The sequence below is a fragment of the Octopus bimaculoides genome, chromosome 2, assembly GCF_046866305.1.
Source record: "Octopus bimaculoides isolate indiv1 chromosome 2, ASM4686630v1, whole genome shotgun sequence".
NCBI classification, from domain to species: Eukaryota; Metazoa; Mollusca; class Cephalopoda; order Octopoda; family Octopodidae; genus Octopus; species Octopus bimaculoides.
Window position 1 is genome coordinate 517,203 of NC_142929.1, and position 21,071 is coordinate 538,273.

Below are 21,071 nucleotides of genomic sequence, written 5' to 3' on the forward strand. Positions count from 1 at the left end.
TCACAAGGCATTAACTGGCCTAGGGCTATAATAGAAGACACTTGCCAAAGGTGCCATGCAGAACCATGTGGTTGGGAATCAAATTCTTTAACACACTGCTACATGTGTGTGTGTGTGTGTGTGTGTGTGTGTCTGTGTATTTATCATTGTCATTGTTTTACATTTGCTTTTCCATGGTTTGAACATGATTTCTGAGATAGCATTTAACAGCCAGGTGCTCTTCCAGTCACCAACACTTTTAGTCCCTTTTGAGGACATGAAGGGACACAGTGTGCCTATTCTAAAATCAGCTACATCCTGGACCTTATATACATTCTTTCAACGATGTCATGTAATATTTTATGATGACTGTATCCCATTAAAGCAGGGGCTCTCAACCAGGGTTCATAATGGTCCTTAGGGGTTCATACAAGAATTTGTTGTTAAAATTTATTTGGTAAATTCTAGAAGTAAAACCAAAAGATTGCTTATATTTCTTCTGCAAGACACCAAATATTTTAACAATTATTTTACATAATTCTTAATAATATTTAATTATAAAAATGTTTTTTTTTTTTAAAAGACATCAACTGGCTGTGAGGGTCCACCCAACGAAAATTGGAATCAAAGGGGTCCATCATCATTTAACATTTGTCTTCCATGCTGGTATGGGTTGGGCGGTTTGACTGAGAACTGGTAAGGTGAAGAGCTGCACTGGGGAGTTGATTTGGCATGGTTTCTATGGCTGGATGCCCTTCTTAATGCCAACCACTCCAAGAGTGTAGGTCCACAGGGAGAAAAATGGTTGAGAACCATTGCATTAAAGGAATAGTTGTTAGTTTGAATTTTTATAATTTCATTTTTTCTTTTATTCATAACATTATACATAATGTGATTAATGTAAAACTACTCCAGTCATTCACATCATCATTTGATATCCTTCTTCCATACTGACATGGGTTGGATGGTTTGACAGGAACCATATTAGGTTCCAGTGTCTGTTTTAGCATGGTCTCTGAGCCATGCCAAGGTGCATAGCTCAGTGGTTAGAGCATTGGGTTCTTAATCATAAGGTAGTGAGTTCAATTTTTAGACCAGGCTGTGTGTTGGGTTCTTGAGCAAGACACTTTATTTCACATTGCTCCAGTTCACCCAGATGTAGAAATGAGTTGTGACATCACTGGTGCCAAGCTTTGACTTTCCCTTGGGTAACATCAGTAGCAGGGAGAGGGGGAGGTTGTTATGCATCGATGACTGCTGGTCTTTCATAAACGACCTTGCCTGGACTTGTGCCTCAGAGGGTAACTTTTTAGGTGCAATCCCATGGTCATTCATGTACTCCTCTACAGCTGTATGCTTTTCCTAATGCTAACCACTTTATAGAGGGCACTCGGTGATTTTTATGTGGCACCAGCACCAGAGCTTTTCATGTGACACCATCACCAACAGGATCATATGACCTCCAATTTTATTTCAAACAGTAAATGAACAATAAATCAATTGTAACATTGCAACAAATATGAAGTCAAGACAAGAAAATGTCTGCAGATCAGGTAACTGTAAATGAAAATATTATTATTCTGTACTGAAAATAAGCTCTATTACTTAGGAGAAAAAAAAAAAAAAATGAATGCATTTGTTTGAAAAGGAAATTTTATTTAAATGCTTTTGATGTTTTAACTGAATCTGCAATAATTTTGAGTGAACTGTTTTTAGCACTGAAGTAATGTGCTCAATATTTTGAAATGGAACAAAAGAGTCCTTTGGTAGGTTACATAATATACCATCTTAATTTATGATGTGCTCTGATATCAAATTATACATGAATTTGTATCCCTTATTAAACAATAAATTCATCTTTTGTGATACAATTATTGTTAACATAACAAACACAAACCTAAAGAGCACTGGAAATATTATGTAATTTTATAGATTGATTTCGAAATGTATGTCGCTGTGTCAGAACGAGCTGTTTGAAAATCTAACGCAAATTATTCTTCTTTTGCTCCTTTGAAGGCAGAAATAACCTGGTACTGTTTGTTTTCAGAACCATGAGTTTCCATTGTTACATTTTCAAATTTATTCTTACGAAGCACATCCATATATAATTCTATATCTGCGTTGCCATATTTCAGAAAACCCTTTTCTTCAGAAGCTTTTAACCTTTTACAATCAGCTGTTGTTATCATAAATGTGTTAGGCTTTAAAACACGATATAACTCTTGAGCACATTTGTCAAAATCTGGCCAAAAATAAAAACAATTGCAATGAAAAATCCGATCAAAGGTATTCGACTCAAATGGCATTTCCATAACACTTCCAAGATGCAATTCCACTTGATTATTGGTGATGCCTTCATTCATTAGTTTGCTTGCAGTTTCCAACATGTAAGGTGATAAGTCCAGACCAAATAATTTACCTTTGCCATCTAAAATAAAAGAAACAAATATAGGAACTTATACTCACATATTCACTACAGAAGTGCATGTCATGTATTAAAAGAAAGGTTAGGGCAAGCTTTTTATGGTAGCAAAACATGGATTCTGAACAAATATGAAGAGGACATAATCAATGCATTTGAAATGCAGGTGTGTAGGAGAATGTTACAAGTTTCTTAAAAGACCATTGAACAAAAGAATGGGTGTTGATGTAAGACGACAGTGACTGGTTTAAAAATAAAAACCCATCTATTATGGCCATATTCAAAGAAGTAAAGGTCTGCAAAACATTGTCGTAGAAGGAAGAATCAGGGAAAGAAAGCAATGGATGGCCAATATCAGGGGCTGGTTGGGCAAGAATGGCAAGGCAGCTGGAGAAGTCGGGGTTAATCAGGAACACTTTTGTTGTAATATCATCAATGTGCTGCACACAAAAGAGACATGATCACAACGATATAAATGTATCTGAAGAATTTTCATAATCAGTCAGAAAAATACACTCGTTAGAGTAAGTAAATTATTTATTCAGTATAATAAATCAATCCCTAGACACATCAAAAATATTACTGGATGGTTTCCTATGAAATTCACCTCACTTACAAGAACAGATTATCACCAGCTAAAAATAGACAGTTTGCAATCCATTTTCAAGCAACAATATCTGTTAATTATTTAATTAATCCTTCCTTGTAGGGAAGATAAATTTTGTATGAAACCATCCAGTAACATTTTGATAGTGGTGGTGCCATGCATAAGTGCATGTGCAGTGCCACATAAAAGGGTGCATGTGGTGCCATGTAAAAGCAGCCAGCACACTCTGTGGTTGAGATTAGGAAGGGCATCAAATCAGACTGGAGTCTGCTGTAGCCCTGCAGCTTGCCAGCTCTGATGAAATCACCCAACCCATGCCAGCATATGGATATATATATATGTATGTATATGCTTGTGTGTCTGTGTTTGTCCCCATCACCATCGCTTGACCGTGACAACAAATGTTGGCGTGTTTAAGTCCTTGTAACTTAACAGTTTGGCCAAAGAGATTGATACAATAAGTACTAGGCTTACAAAGAATAAGTGCTGGGGTTGATTTATTCTCTAGCATGGCCACAGTCAAATGACTGAAACAAGTAAAAAGAATATATATAAAGAACTCTAAACTAGAGAGTTTTAGTCAGTGCCCTCATCAGAGGAAAGTTGTGTTGGAAACATGGAATTCACCATTTGCTGACTAAGGAAATGCTGTCATTCTCAGACATCTTTAGCAGGCTCATTGTAGACATAACCGGTACTGGTCTAAGGGGACATAACTCTGCCTCACCCAAAGCTTTATCAGCTTCATACTGGATCTTTTTTGTTTACAAAATTTACTGATCATAACATCTTCCTTCCAGTTGTAGAGAGGATGTGTGCTTCTAGCCACTTGAGTCTTATGAGTCACCTATACAGTTAAGCGCCTGATAGGGGTGAAACCAATGGTCACTCTATGAGCAGCCATAACAAACAACCTTCTAAATATTACTACTCTAATGTTTTAAAGTATGCTCCATTTCAGGATATATGAACTACTGACCAATGTGTGTGTGTGTGTTTACTTACTTTTACTTGTTTCAGCCAAAGGTGAGGGCATGCTTGGGTACTGCCATGAATCTGATAGCGAGTCTATTTCAACTCACTTCCACGGCTGTTTTTCTTAGTTTGGTTCCGGTGAAGCAGCGAGTTGAATAACGCTACCCTAACCCTAACCCTAACCCATATTTGCATTTCTTGCCATAATTCATTTGGAATCTCAGATAAAAATTTCTCTTGATGTTCTTTGAACAATCCACACCTTGTAGATCTCTGCTGCAACTTTTCTGCGAGGAACTGAAAAGCTGTTGGCCTTTAAACCCTGGGCTGTTACAAAACTGGATCCTTACTCACAGAGGTGTGGGATCTTTGGTATTATACAGTGGTGCCCAGTTCAGGGGTTGATATATCTCTCAATCCCACAGCTAGGCCAGACACTTCCCTATCTTTTATGTCTTTGTTCTAAGCAGGAAAGTTTCAGCTCATCTGTTGTACCCAAGCAATCTTTTTGGTGTGGCAGCATTAGATTGTCCTGAGTACCACTGTTAGTTTGTAGAACCAAGGGCAGCAGTCCAGGCAAATGAAAAGAAATGTTCTCAGTGGGGTCAAAATGGCTTCTTATTCTGAATGATGTCAGAATCTAACTAGTCAGTCACCTGCATATTGTTGGCATCTTGGTAATATGCACATGTAATGAATCCACTCTAAAGGGGTGGTCATTAGGAAGGGCACCCAACTGTAAAACCCATGCGAAAACAGTGGAACCTGGTGCAGTCCACTGGCTTGCTAACTCTTGTCAAACCATCTAACAGATGTTAAATGATGACAACGATGATGACGATGATGATGGTGACAATGACGACGATGATGATGATGATGATGGTGACAATGACGACAATGATGATGATGATGATGGTGACAATGACGACGACGATGATGATGATGATGGTGACAATGACGACGGTGATGATGATGATGATGGTGACAATGACGACGGTGATGATGATGATGATGGTGACAATGACGACGGTGATGATGATAAAAACTCCTCTATCAAAAACAAAATACAGTGGTTTTCCAAGTTACCTTTGATTTTATTGTATGCTGCTTCAAGACCTATGCCAGGACCAAAACCAACTTCAAGAACATAATGGTCAGCTTTAATACCGCAATGTTCAACAGCTTTCTCTTCTACAAGTCTATTATCTCTTTTGAGAAAGAACTGAAAATCATAAGGAACATTTTCATTAATTATGCTACATAATTCAAAAATACTAACCTAATGATGTTTTCATTTATTTGTATGCACTTTTTGAGAGTCTATGCTTTAAAAAAATTAATTTGAGAAGTTTCACATTAGCTTTTATTTGGATATATATATATATATATATATATATATATATATATATATATATATATATATATATATATATATATATCAGACTGGAGCCTGGTGTTGCCATCCGGTTTCACCAGTCCTCAGTCAAATCGTCCAACCCATGCTAGCATGGAAAGCGGACGTTAAACGATGATGATGATGATGATGATATATAAAAGAAAGAAAAGAAATGTAAAAGTCACAGAAAGTTTGTATAATAAAGTTTATGGTGATATTAGGATCATATTGCATCATTACATCATTACAAATTAAATAAGTACCGGTTTCACAATCAACGATTGTCAACTTATATAGAGAAAACTTTTTTGCTGTCAATAGGACGCCATCTTTGAAAAAAATAGCGAACAGAGATGAAGCAATATGTCAAGGAGGGCAACTCTTATTTTTTCATGAAGCTCTTCAGTGATTTTTGGCAAGCATACAGTTACAGGAGTCATTTCATTTTATACACAGTTAATTATATTACTGTACTAGGTTTTAAAACCTAGTACAAAAAAAATAAGAGTTGCCCTCCTTGACATATTGCTTCATCTCTGTTCACTTTTTTCAAAGATGGCGTCCTATTGACAGCAAAAAAGTTTTCTCTATATAAGTTGACAATCGTTTGATCGCGAAACCAGTACTTATTTAATTTCTAATGATGTAATATGATACTAATATCACCATAAACTTTATTATACAAACTTTCTCTGACTTTTACATTTCTTTTCTTTCTTATATACCTATCCCATGTGTATACAGAACTTTCCATTCTTCACTATATATATATATATATATATATATATATATATATATATATATATATATATAAGTCAGTAAATAGTGGGGTTGTGTTAACCGCACGTGGAGAAATAATAGGAAAATGAAAAAAAGCCAGAATGCTGAACTGGGAGCATAATTTAATAAAGATTTTTTCTAACCGGTTTTCATTGCGATGAAGCAAATTATCAAGAAGAAGGAGAATGAAAATGTTTTTTTACAAAGAAGTACAAAAAAGTACAAAATGAAGAAAATAATATATAAAACAATAATATATAAAAAAAATAAATATACCCATATATTATATTGTCTTTGAGCTTTTGTAGTTCAATAGTAGTTCATGTATAAATTGGTAGGAAAAATAAGGATGCATGAGAGTTGAGAGTTTTGTTAGGTTTAAAAAAAGGGTTAAAAGTTTGTGCTAAGCAGGAAATGTGGTGTCAAAACAGGAAGTGTGTGTAAGGGGAGACAAGTGTTTTTAGTTAGAGTTATGAACTCTTCTTTTCCAAACAGGAAGTTTGTGTCTGTTCATAGAGAAATAAGGTCACTGAGGGGTGTGTGTGTTAAGAAATGGTTGGAATTTCTCTATGAAAAGATTCTCCTTGTTGATTCTTTCTTGTGTGGAGATTCTGTCTTTACATTGATAGAAAGGGAATATAATAAATTTAGGGTTTTTGTTTCTGGCGCAAGAGTCTATGTGGCCACTGAGTGGAATTTGGCGGTATTGAGGGAGGTTTATTTGTTCCTTATGGACAGCTACTCTTCTACGTAATGGGAGGCTCGTCTGTCCGATATAGAAATTTTGGCAACCTGCGCAAGTAAGGACATAAATGAGGTTACTCGAGGAACAAGAGAAATTGGTTTTAATTTTAAACTTTGTTCCTCGTTTGAAGGTAAATTCAGAGCCTTCAAGTAGGTAGGGGCAGGTGCCACAATTAGGGCGTGCACATTTTTTAACTGATGGGGGTGGAAGTGGTGTAGTTTGGAATTGGTTAATAATGTTTTCAAAGATTTGTGTTGCCTTTTGCATTTAAGGACTTTGTGTGTATTAATGATATTGTTCATTTTTGGGTCTGTGGTGAGTAAGGGGAGGTTTTGTTTAATTGTGGTGAATGCTTCGATGTTATTGGGGTTATGGGTGGAGATGTATGGAAGTATTTTGGGGTTGGGTGTGTTATTATGTTGGTTGGTTTTTAGTGTGTTTTTGTCAAGTTCCTTGGCACGTTTTATTCCAAGATCTATGAGTGTGGAGGGATATTGGCGTTGTAACAGTGTCTTTTTGAGATCTTGTAAGCGTATTTCTCGAGTGGTTGGGTCAGAGACAATGGTGCAAATTCTTTTAGCTAAATTAAAGGGGATATTTATCTTGGTGTGTTTTGGGTGGCATGAGCTAAAAAGGAGGTATTGTTGTGAGTCTGTAGGTTTGTGGTAGATGTCGGTTGTGATTTGGTTATTAGGTGTTTTTATGATTAAGAGATCAAGAAAAGGGAGATGATGTTTGCTGAATTCCATAGTGAATTGAATGTTGGGGTGTATGTTATTAAGAATGGATTTGAATTCTAGAAGTTTTTCATAGGGTTCATTCCATATGATGAAACAATCATCCAAATATCTTTTCCAGTTATCCATTAAAAAGATGTGTGGAAAAGATATTTGGATGATTCAAATCCATTCTTAATAACATACACCCCAACATTCAATTCACTATGGAATTCAGCAAACATCATCTCCCTTTTCTTGATCTCTTAATCATAAAAACACCTAATAACCAAATCACAACCGACATCTACCACAAAACTCTCAACTCTCATGCATCCTTATTTTTCCTACCAATTTATACATGAACTACTATTGAACTACAAAAGCTCAAAGACAATATAATGTATGGGTATATTTATTTTTTTTATATATTATTGTTTTATATATTATTTTCTTCATTTTGTACTTTTTTGTACTTCTTTGTAAAAAAACATTTTCATTCTCCTTCTTCTTGATAATTTGCTTCATCGCAATGAAAACCAGTTAGAAAAAATCTTTATTAAATTATGCTCCCAGTTCAGCATTCTGGCTTTTTTTCATTTTCCTATATATATATATATATATAAGTAAAATAAGAAAATGGAGTTAAATCAATTAATAAGTATATTTATTAATGCAAAAATAAACATAATCTCTTACAGCTGTTTGAATTCATACTTTAAAGATCATAATTGTGATAATTAAATCATTTTATAAAGCAGAATCTCGTCAGTAGCAGAAATGAAGATTTACCATTATTAGGTATTAAGTATACGGAACATTACTGAGCATTGTTATGTGGATGAATTTGGTATAAACCTTGGTGGGGGGCATAGGGTGTATATTTAGAGAGAAAGTAAATATATATTAATATGCTCTGAATAATAGTTAGAAGGTATGGAGATAGATAACTATTCTAATGAAGCATCAGCTTGACGTGTTTAGCCAAAGAATGGGTTGGAGGTTATCAGCCTTGAGATAAACATAACTAAAAATTATGCTGGCAGACACTAACAAATTAATGAAATCACAACTCCTTTTTGTGGTTGAGCTAGGATAATTCAGCAAAGAAATGATTGGCTGATGAAAAAAAGGCTTTTTGATCACTCCTACTCAGCTTGTAACTCAATCATAAAATTGTTCACTCATAACATTTGATAAACAATGCTGAATTGATTTCGATAATGATCAGATAGTAAGCCTGATAAGAAGGCAGGTTACCTTATGACAGAATTGCACATAAAATTTGCTGGATCTTTCTGTTTCCAAAGCATGTTTTACTGAATTGTGACTGCTCATTCTTATTATTCATATATGCATCATTGTCGTCGTTTAACATCTATTTTCCATGCCAGCATGGGTTGGACAGTTTGACAGGATCCGGTCTGCTACAAGGCTGTGCTGGGTTCCAATGATAGCTCTGGCATGGTTTCTATGGCTAGATGTCCTTCCCAACGTCAACCAATTTAGAGTACATACTGGGTGCTTTCTTTTAATGCCACCAGCATTAGTGAGGTTGCCAAATAACCTAAAAGGTTGTTTTGTAGAAAATTTCTCGTTGATTTTTCAGATAATCTTCAATATGTTGTCTTATATCATGAGCCTTGTGAAGAATTTTACTTCTCAAATATTTTTGCATGTTCTTCATCCTTCAAGACACAAATGTTGTTTGGTGCAAAATCTGGGTTAGAAGGGAAGTCATTCATAAAACCTGCTTTTTTCTTGTCCATCATAAACTAATATTTCAACACTGAATAAAGAGGACATCTGTGTGGCTTCTGATGAGGATGGTGGCATTTCATCAGGAAATCATTCTATATATTTTACACATTTCTGCTATCAAAACCATTTTTCTTTTGCAAATGCTCAGCATCAGAGACTCCCAATGCGATGTTCCAGATCACATCTTCTTAGATTCTGATTCTAAAAGAAACTTCCAATCAGTTAATTACATTTAGACTCTGGAATCATCATCATCATCATCATCATCATCATCATGAACATGATCATCATCACCATAGTTGTCACCATCATCAATACCAGCAGCAGCACATTTATTACATTCAGTTTGCATGATGGTACAGGTTGGAGAGGTTGTCATGATCAACTTTCATCAATCTGGGGCTGATTAAATCGACTAAGCCCTTCTACCAAAATTGTGCCATTCTACTGATGCTTGGAATTACTTCTAGGATTCATCTTTCTATATATGGAGTTCAAACATTTCTCCAAGACTGATTCAATAATCGCCAGTAATACACTGAAAGGAAAGTATTCGTTCAATTAGATTGATTTTTTTTTAATTAATAAATTCAAAATAAATTTGAAAAATGATGACTAAACCTGAGTAATTCTTCCTGCAAATGATTTTTCTGGAACTTTTAGGTTTTTTGCGATTGCGTTAAGAGCCATTATGATGTTTTCAAGTTGACAAAAGTTGATTTCTTGTACTAAAAGATTTGACGTTAAGTGTCTTAGTGTATAGAGTTCCAAGTCCAGTAACAGACTCTGGCATTGGTAGGTGCCTAACTAGCAACAGAGAGGAATAGAATAAATAAAATTAAATAATACATCAAATTTATGAACATTGAAATTTAAAACAATTGACAATTCTATAGAGAGAGTCACATATCAATAATATATCAATGATATTCAGGCAGCAAGATGGCAGAACCATTAGCATGCTGGGGGAAAATGCTTTGTGGCACTTTATCTATCATTATGTTCTAAGTTCAAATTCTGCCAAGGTCAACTTTACCTTTTATCCTTTCAGGGTTCATAAAATAAGTACCAGTAGAGGACTGAGGTTGAGGTAATTGACTTGCACGCCCCCTCGTAAATTGCTGGCCTTGTGCCAAAATTTGAAATTAATATTAAAAAAACAACAAAAACACTCTAATGGAGATACAAGCAAGTAAGTGCAATCCACAACCATCAAAATTCACATCATTATATCTCAAACACATACTTTCATGTGCAAGATAGTCTCTCATTACCACAACATACAACAATAAGATAGGTGTGTATATATATATATATGTATATAATTAAGTATCTAAGTGTTCCCCTATGTATAACTGCAACAAAAAATATATAAACAATTACATCTTCAATACAACAACTCTTCTATTTATTTAAATTAACTGATATAAAAGAAAACTGCTTAAATTAACTAATAATAATCTATATTTATTGTTTATCGGAGGGAAAATTCTGTAGCAGATATGAATAGAATAGATAAGAATATGCTCTCTTCTCATGTTAAACTGGTTCACCCCATCCCACCCACCTCCTTTCACTATTTCATACCTACCCCCATCTCTTTCCCAGCTAACGTCCCTTTGCCCTGTCCCTGTCAACTACATCATCACTACCTTGCCACTCTCCCTCTACTCTAACCCCAACCACCCTCCCTCCCTCCTTCCTCAACTCATCATTCATTAGTCATCACCCTTCGACTACACAACTTTTTCACTGTTGCAGACTACCTCCCAGTCACTCATTTGTTCCCCAAACAATTTTAAAAACCTCAATCCCAACCACCCATTCACTTTTACCCAACTTGGGCTTTGTGGAGCCTCCTAGACACCTCAGCCCTAACAGCTATCTCTTTGCAGCCCCCTACAGATCATTCTCTCCCTCTCCTGCTAAATGTAACCCTGCAGCTCTTCTACAAGAATCTACTTTGCCCATACCCCTCATATTGTATTCCCTCAAGCCCCAGCTTAAAACCCTAACCCTAACCCAACAGTCCTGGGGGTTGTAGTCCTGCAAGATGCATAACCTCGATAGTGCTGGTGGCAGGAAAAAAAAACCCCACCCAGTATACATTGTAAAATAGTGTTAGGCAGGGCAACCAGCCATAGGAACCATGCCAAAACAGACAGTTGGAGGTCAATGTGGTCCTTGAAGCCATCAGATGCTGTCAATATATGTCAGTGTATATATATATATATATATCTCATCATCGTTTAACGTCCATTTTCCATGCTGGCATGGGTTGGACAGTTCGACTGAGGTCTGGGAAGCCAGGAGGCTGCACCAGGCCCCAATCTGATCTGGTAGTGTTTCTACAGCTGGATGCCCTTCCTAACACCAACCACTCTGAGAGTGTAGTGGGTGCTTTTTATGTTCCACTGGCACAAAGGGCCAGTGGAGCTGGCATTGACCATGATCAGATGGTACTTTTTATGTGCCACTGGCACGGGGCTCACAACTACAACTTCCATTTGATTTGATTTTGATATTGCTGATGTTTATGTACTTGACTCAATAGTCTCCTCAAGCACAGCAGGTCGCCCTACGATCCAAGGTACTTTTGAGTGGGCTGGTTATTTACATATACTGAAGGAAGTACAAGAATGTTCCACAGACACACAGACACACACACATGATGAGACTTCTGCCTACCAAATACACTCACAAGAATTTATCATCTATCTTTGTATTAACAATGGCTGTGCACCACACTCTCTTCTGTTAGATGCAGCATGATATGACTGATGGTAGATTAAATGTGAGGACAACTGATGAGATCTGCCTGTTGGCAAACGCCTGTTCAAACCTTCTTTTTGGACGCTAATTGCCCCCCCCCCCCATCTTCATTTCCTCTTATAACTCCTACATCCTCAGAGTTGGCACTGTCAATGTAGGTACTTTGAAAGGTAGGTCTGGTGAGATTGTTGAGATGCTAGAATGGAGGCATGTAGAAGTGTGTTGTGTTCAACAGAGAAGGTGGAGGAGAGCTTCAGCCAGGCAAAGAAACATCATCATCATCACCATCCTTTAACATCGATTTTCTAAGCTGGCAAGACCAACACCAGCACTAAATTCCATTGTCTGTTTTGGCATTGTTTTCTAAAGGTGGATGTCCTTCATATCATCAACCACTTTACAGAGTGTAATGTATTGAGTGATTTTTATGTGGCACCAGCACTGACGGGGTCACCAAGTACCTTGCAAGATAAAAAGCCCCTTGACTGGGAGGGGTAGTGGTAGTGGTGGAGTAATACTGGTGAGATGTTGCATTGTGATAGTTGAGAAATTTAAGGTATAGAAGGGACAGATGTAGGTGTCTTGTTGTAGAGTAAATGCATGGCTACCCCAGTTGGGAAAGAAAAGAGAATTGGAGGGTTAGGAGAGCAATAGCGAGAGAAATGATGGCAAAGATGTGTTGGGAATTCTCATAAGAGACATTGAGGATGGTGAGAATAGGTGAAGTGACAGAGAGGCTTAGGCTGGGTGAGTGGGCAGGATGTAGCAAATGATGGAGAGAGAAATATAGGAGAGGCTCAGTGGCAGGGCTTGCGGTAGATATGTGAAGGCATTGAGGGTGGTAGCAGGTAAGCAAGGTGTTAATAATGGAGAACAGGAGAGGGAGGGAAGAGGAGGTGGATGGGGGAGGTGATTGGTGGAGTAGGCAGGGAAAGAAAGGGAACCAAGTGGGGCTGGGAGCAGTGACTAAGCTTATTCTGTTCTCAGATGATAGAGAAAGCGAGTGGGGGAAGGGGTTGCTGGGGGCAGAGCCCTTCATGAACATGCATTGCTAAGGTGGTTTAAGGATATCAATTTAGCTGTGACTGGGTGTTTATTATGCAACTCCATCCAACTGCTTGTCAAAACAATAGTTTAGAGCGAGAGTGGACAAGAAGTTTTACAAAATTATTTATAGAATTATTCAAAGTCACTTCGATAAAATGTTATTTAAGGGAAATCGTTCGATTAAAAATCGGATACACAAAGGAAAAGAGAGGGCTTCTACGAGGGTTGCTCTAACTGCTAGAAACAGCAGTCAAATCTACTTTACATCACATCCTGCAAGTTTAAGACGTGATGGTCATGGTAAGAATACACTTCACCTTTGAACAACTTGTTTAGCGCCAATGAAAGAAGCCTCTTTGTGATCAATCAATCAGCTAGAAATAGCAGCTAAATTTTTAGCCAATAACGCAATTCTTGATATAGAAAAGGGCCATGTAATTATATATATATATATATATATATATATATATATATATATATATATATATATATATATATATATATATATATATATATCCCCGTGCCGGTGGCATGTAAAAAACACCATCTAAACATAGTTGATGCCAGCCCTCTCGTCCCTTGCAGGTGGCACGTAAAATTCATTATCTGAACGTGGCCGATGCCAGTACCGCCTGACTGGCCCTCGTGCCGATGGCACGTAAAAAGCACCCACTACGCTCTCGGAGTGGTTGGCGTTAGGAAGGGCATCCAGCTGTAGAAACATTGCCAGATCAGGTTGGGGCCTAGTGCGGCCTCCAGGCTTTCCAGTCACCAGTCAAACCGTCCAACCCATGCCAGTGTGGAAAATGGACGTTAAACGACGACGACGATGATGATGATATATATGATATATATATATATATATATATATATATATATATATATATATGGAAAGTATATAACATAAATGTGTCAGATGTTGTTTACACGTAGTTGTAGATATTTAAGAAAGAAAAATATATAAAAACGCACAGGAGGTTTGTATAATAAAATTTATGCTAATATTAAGATCGTAATGAAACAAAGAATTATATGACAACATTATATAATAAACTGGGAGTACCGGTTTCGCGTCTTACGCTTATCGAACTTCCAAGGTCTTAGATTTCAGCCAGTTTTGTTGCTGAGAATAATTTTTGCAGTCAAAGGGACGTAACTCTTCAATTTTTCTGAAGATAATTTGGGATGGAACTGTTGAATTTATCTGAAAATGACAAGTTACTTTCAAAGTATTGTATACAGATTTGGTTCTGGTTTATATATCTGGATGAATGATTTTTTTTATTAAGACGAGTTTGTGTTCAGGTCCAGTCAGCAAATTTGTACAGACGGAATACACACATATATATATATGTAATTAAAAAAGTTAAAACGGGGAATTTTGCCTTCATTGCCTGTTTGTTGCTTCCGTAGAAATCTACGGATGCACAAACGCACAAAACGGAGAAAATGAAACAAATATGGACGATTAGTTCAGAAACACCCGCAAGTGGGGAAACAGTTCTCAAAATAGCCCCCAATTGTTTTCCCCCAAAATTCCTATGTCTCGGAATATACATAGTCCGAGGTATAATTTTGTAGAGAATTTCATTAAAAATATTCATTTTCTTGAAAGTTAAGACTAATTGAAGTGGACTCCAGTGAAGTTTCTGAAATTCCCCGATCCACCTCCTCCTAAAACACCCCCCCCCCCACTATATTCGGAATCTGTATGATATAACACATATTCGTAGAAAATTTCATTATAAAATATCCATTTTTTAGAAAGTTATGATCAGCCAAAATCGGGGGCAGAAATCTGTAGTTATACCTATATATAACATAAATAAAAAGTGGCGCCCGCCAAATCAGAAAGATCCATATTGATCCTATATATATTTTATTACCTTCACGGTGTTTACCATTTTACAAAATCAAACTAGAAAACTGGACAAAACAGAGAACACAATTGAGGTACTACTAAAGCAGCGTGGGCCCGAACGCGCAGTCGCGCTAGCTAGTCTTGAGTGGTCGATCCTAACCATAACCCTATCCCTAACCCTAACCCTGTCCCTAACCCTAACCCTATCCCTAACCCTAACCTTAACCCTAACCCGCGTGTGCAAATGAATACGTGTTTAGGGTTAGGGTTAGGATCGACCACTCATGACTAGCTAGCGCGGACGCGCGACTGCGCGTTCGGGTCCGCGCTGCTTTAGTAGTACCCACAATTGATATCGAAGGAATACACAAACAAAATTTAACATTTACTCTTTGTTGACAAAAAAAAAAAAGATAATAATCCAACGAAATATTAACTTAAAATCATTTTTGCAGCAGAATGTAATGGAACGAAAAAAAGCAGATTTAGAGAGAATGTAAACTCACATTAGAACTAAAATTATGAAAAGTTGGACGGAGTAAAACGGCGCGGTTTTTATAGCAAAGAACACCCAAAAATATAACTTGGCTTCCCGTATAACCGAAACGAATAAGTTAATGCTTCGATGACGGAAGGAGGGTTCACAATTATTTCCTTTATTCACTTGCCCTATTAACCTATTAACCCGTTTGGTTGTTCTTTGTTTATCTGTTTTTAAGATTAAGCTTATTCATGAGTAACTCGTACGTTGTTTTCTAACCAATACTCAAGAAATTATGTAAATCTGATCGAAAGGTCTTACTCAACATTTTATTAAATTCAAATTCAATCGTTTAAACAGTTTTATAAATAAAACAGGAGTGCTCTCCCTTTGTCCATATTTCTGATAAAACACCTTTTCTTCTGAGAGTTACTTGTTGAGGAGGAGGTTGACAAGTATTGCATTTCTTAACTAATTCCTCAAACTACTCTAGACAGAATTTAGATAAATGACTTGAGGTCATGATGGAGAAAAATAGATAATGCAATGTTTATTTCATGAGCATGACAATAATTCAACACTACAAGACATGTAGAATATTGAGTGATAGAGCTTATTGCAGCAACCTAAAAGTCACTCAAACGCTCCGATACACCCCCTCCTCCCAAATGTAAGACGACTAATAGTTCAACTAATGACTTTTCAGATGATGTAAAACTTGCCACCATTACATACTATTCTTTGTTTTTTGTGTGTGCATGATAGTCTCATTTTCATAAAATGTGCTCAGCAGTCCATGCTGTGTAGTCAATCCCAGCACTTTATGGGTCAAACAAAAATGCTATTATTTATTTGGAGATTATGTCTGTCCCACAGCAAATGCTAAACAGGAACAAAATAAACGAATTTTGAAATTCAGTATCTCCCATATTTAAATCTTCAAAACCTAAAGATTATTTTGAACCAAAAAAAAAAAAAAAAAAAAAAAAAAAAGCACCTGGGTGGTATGGGATCCAACCCATTTGAAATTTTTATTCCTTTTGGAAATTCAAGAGAACCAAATTATTTTTGTATATTCCTCATTATTGTTGTTTTAATTTGTTTAAGCATGTTACTCTCCTCGAAGAGTTCGAAAACAATAAATTGTTTTAGGTCAATCCAATGGACCTGTTTTTATAGTATGAATAGGAACGTGCCTTCCATATAATTCAGAAAATATCCAACATAAACGGATTGAAGAACCTTGAAACAGCTGCAGTAAATATATGTCAAAGTTTAGCTAACATGTTTCTTGGTAGGTTTTTTTTTTAACAAATATGACATTAATTATTTTATTATATATAATACATATGTATATGGTACTTATATGGTATATGGTACATATGTATATGGTACTTATATGGTATATGGTACATATGTATATGGTACTTATATGGTATATGGTACATATGTATATGGTACTTATATGGTATATGGTACATATGTATATGGTACTTATAACTTAGGTTTTGGCCAGTATAGGCCCAGGCCATGTCTAACTTAATCGTACCCAATACCACATTAAATTCAAAACTCAAAGAAAACACAGACATGAGCAAAGAAAGAAAAAGAAAAAAAGAAAAGAGGAACAAAGAAAGAAAAAAAATTCAATTGAACACCAAAAGTGGCCCCAACTGGTTGCAAATCACAAGGTTCAACAGAAGCAAGTCAACACGCTCACAGCATTACTTTGGGTGAGGATGAAGCTAAGGCATTGTAACAGGCAAGCACCCTTACAGGCATCACCTGACACCTTGGTAAAGCGAACCGTCAACTATGGCAAGAACTTTGCTCTTCATAGACCAGTCTCTCCAAATGTCTCCTACTGATAAGTCCTGACACTTTGGGATTTTGTTCCATTCAGTTATGGAAGCAGTGACCATCCCATTTACCTCAGCATCCAGGTTGTGAGAAGGAGCAAAGGATTCAAAGACTGTGGCATCCCCACTGAGACACCTACTTCTTACCCAGGGACAAAGGACACTGGCATTGCTTTGGTTAAACTATACACCAGGGTATAGTATGTAAAGTAATGGAGAATGTACAAAGAGTGCGAAGACAAGACTATTTATGCACGAGAGAGAGAGAGAGAGAGAGAGAGAAACAAACATAGACTTAAAGAGAGGAAGTATTGCAGAGTGTGTAAGCGAGAAAGAGAAGAGATAATTAAACAGAGAGAAATTGCTTGAAAACTGCAGTTTTTACAGAAAAACCCATGTGAAAAACGCGGTTGGTTTCTCACATTATGTGGGAAGTCTGGAAAAAGTGTTATAGTTCATAACCATCCTTGGTACATAAGTAATGTGTGTGTAAAGTTTGGTGAAAATCAGTTGAAAAGTGGAGAAATGCATACATACTACACACATACGTACACACACACACATTCTTTGTTTTATATAAAGAGATTACAAATCTCAATGCATTTTTTTTTTCAGCTTTAGAATTATTGCTTTTATGGTCACATGTTTTCATTAAACCAAATCTTATCCTTCACTATTTTTTGTCATTTTGTCAAATACTTGAAATAAGTACAGGGTGGGGGGAATGGGGAAAAATGAGTAATTACCAATTTCTTGTTATTTTCTTGCTATTTGTTTGAAAACAATTACATTGTGCAAGTATTGCATCACCATTTTGTGTTTTTGCATCATCTTTGAGAGTAAACATTTGCCACCATTGTTGTTGTTGTAGTTGCAGTTGAGGCAGTTTGAAACCGTCAGGTAACAGGTGTTTTATTTTCAAAAAATTTCCCTCAACTTTGACCCAATTGTAATTGAAGTTGCTAATTAAATATCTAGACAATTTTGGATGTTCAGCAATCCAAATTCTTTCTTTAAAACAAAAAGTTTTAAAAATCCATGTCTTTTCAATGTTTGTCTCTTCCCTCACACAAACACACTCATCATACCTTTAGAACAACAACCACTAAAATTATATATTTTTCTTCTTCTTAATTTTCTGTCATTTTCTCATATTCTGCATTCTGAAACATTTGTAACCCATGTTAGTTAAAGAAAAAATCTCTTACCTCACCCTGCCCTTCTTCATTGTACTTTTCACAAGGAAGGAAAAGTCAAACACTGCAAATAGATGTGCGAAAAACGAAATTTGAATTTTGAAAAGTGTTTCCATAAAGCAACATTTTCAGTTGTTTATTTAAACATTCTCTGCTAACTCATAAAATATAAATAATGCAATAGGTGGGTTTTGAGATATAAATTTGCTAATTTTCCAAAATTTTAATTCTTGTGCATGAAGGGACCCACCGAATTAGAAGTTCCCCCCCCCCCCATGGTTTAAATGTGGTTCTGGATGCGAGATAACATTTCAGTTTTTTTTTAATATCAAGGGTACTGTCTTCAAGGGGAAATAGAGAACTGGAGTCCCAGCTGGATCTATTTTAATATAAAAACAAGACTATTCAGACCTTTGTAAAGAAATTAGAAATAATATGAGACAGAATGAGTATGAAAAGAAGCCATGCTGCTGCACACATTTGTGTATGCACATTTGTTTCCAGCAGCACAGCTAACTTTCATACTCTCATTTGATAGAAATGCTGCTTAAAGATAATGAAGACCTATTTCACTTTAATACAAGACTGACAGGAATTTTAGCGCATTTCCACATGCTGTTTCCTTTTAAATGGCATCAGCTTATAGCTTTTTTTTTTAATTGGGACATTTAAAATGGGGGTCAAACTTGTTTCATGGTTTGTAGCAAATTACATTCAATTCTTATTTCTTATCATTTATTTGTGTTATGTTGTCACATGATCATGACTCGAGAAACTTCCAGAATATCAGGAATTAATTGATGATGTCATTTCCAGAATATTCAAGACTGTTCCATGACATCATGTATATTTGAGAATGTTCTGGAAAGTTTTGCAGAGTATATAAACCCATGTGTGATGCTATGGTAGTCAGTACATTGTCAGTTTTTTCTCTGTGCATCCTCTGTTCATTCTGTGTTTGTGCAGGGCTCATTTCTCTTGTGTCTCTTATAAACTGTGATTATACTTAATGTTATTTTTCTTCTAATCAACTTTATCCATGTTTTTTTTCAGATTATAATTCTTACAATAACAATTAACCCTTTATTATGTCAAAGGAAATGGAATGATGATTATGTGCAGTTTGGTTTCACTTGAACTGGAACAACTGAGGATCTGCAAAAACCCCAGTGCATGCTTTGTCTTTTCAAATGCAAATAGAGAAGTTAGGCATAAGAGGAATTAGTTGCTGTGTGCAAGAGAGAAGACTGTGCTGGTTTGGTCATGTGATGCAGACCGCTCCTTAAAGAAGTGCCAATCTCTCAAAATGGGTGGAACACGTGGAAGTGGGAGACCCAGGAAGACACGGGATGAAGTATTGAAGAACGACCTTAGGTCGCTGAACCTTTCAGGTGAGACGGCTAAGGACCAAGATGCCTCGTGCCTTGCTGTACTCAAGAAGACCTGTACTCAGTGGCAGAAGTGTTAACACCAATCCCTCTGGTGGTGAAAAACACTCGTGGCAGTGTCGAGTGAAAGCACCCATGCTGTGCCACGTAAAAGCGCCCATGCTGTGCCACGTAAAAGCAACCAGCACTCTGTAAAGTGGTTGGCCTTAGGAAGGGCATCCAGCCGTAGAAATCATACCGAATCGGACTGGAGTCTGGTGCAGTTCCCCAGTTAGCCAGCTCTGATGAAACCGTCCAACCCATGCTAGCATGGACAACGGACGTTAGATGATGATAATGATGATGATGATAAAGTATGTCTGTTTGTGTGTGTATAGGTCTATGTGTAAGCTGAAAAAAAATATTTAAAAAAATGTATTTTACGGATATTGCCGAACAAATAGATAAAATAACGATGTTTTTCCATTTTCACTTCTGTGATACCATCTCCGAAGGAATTTCAATTTGGTTACAGTATTCAATCCATTATACCTTTACTTATTAATCGACTATACCAGGCGTACCTACATAAATGTGCTCCTCAACTTTATTTCCTCACAACTTTCAGAAAAATAGCTATTTTTAAATGAAATTCTCTACAAATACCTTTCAGATTGCGCGAATTAAGATTATATCGGAATTTAATGTGAAAATAATATAGTGTTGGTCACACACACATATATGCTAACACATCACAAATTCTTTCAAAATTTCAAGTTTCATTTTGTAGATTCTTGTGAAATATAATCATAATCAACACCATCTGAACAGTATCTGTAGAAATTTTCAATAAAAAGGATCCATTTTCCTGACAGTCGGTGATGGGGCGCGTTTGTGTAGGTATGCTCTGTAATCTTCTCCGATATTTGCTGTGTGTTGAAGGCCAGAAAGAAATGGTGCAAAGCAGAACAATGGATTCTCTCAAATTTCAATGGGAATAATGAGATTCATATATTTTTATTTTTATTTTTAGAGACCAAATCATGGGCCCGGGCACCGATCCACTCCACTAAAAATTAAATGTTTATTTTTTTTTTTGAAGCTTCC

General features: G+C 36.4%; 1 protein-coding gene across 13 annotated transcripts in view; it reads right to left on the reverse strand.

The window, feature by feature from the left end:
- Window positions 1-1,614: 1,614 nt before the first annotated feature.
- Window positions 1,615-21,071, reverse strand: part of LOC106870750 (uncharacterized) — a 35,896-nt gene continuing 16,439 nt past the window's right edge. For 6 of the 13 annotated variants that reach the window (XM_089340161.1, XM_089340150.1, XM_089340140.1 and 3 more), the window contains 4 exons: window positions 18,610-18,661; window positions 10,003-10,188; window positions 5,070-5,205; window positions 1,615-2,407 (listed from right to left, as the gene is read on the reverse strand). In XM_089340161.1, coding sequence (XP_089196287.1) covers window positions 1,971-2,407; window positions 5,070-5,205; window positions 10,003-10,071 — 642 coding nt within the window. In that variant the 5' untranslated portion in view covers window positions 10,072-10,188; window positions 18,610-18,661 and the 3' untranslated portion in view covers window positions 1,615-1,970. Of the gene's footprint in view, window positions 2,408-5,069; window positions 5,206-6,435; window positions 7,868-8,880; window positions 9,920-10,002; window positions 10,189-14,263; window positions 14,405-15,567; window positions 15,873-18,609; window positions 18,662-20,408; window positions 21,038-21,071 lie in introns of those variants that run through there. The other 7 variants (XM_089340182.1, XM_089340186.1, XM_089340135.1 and 4 more) reach the window with 7 other exon arrangements.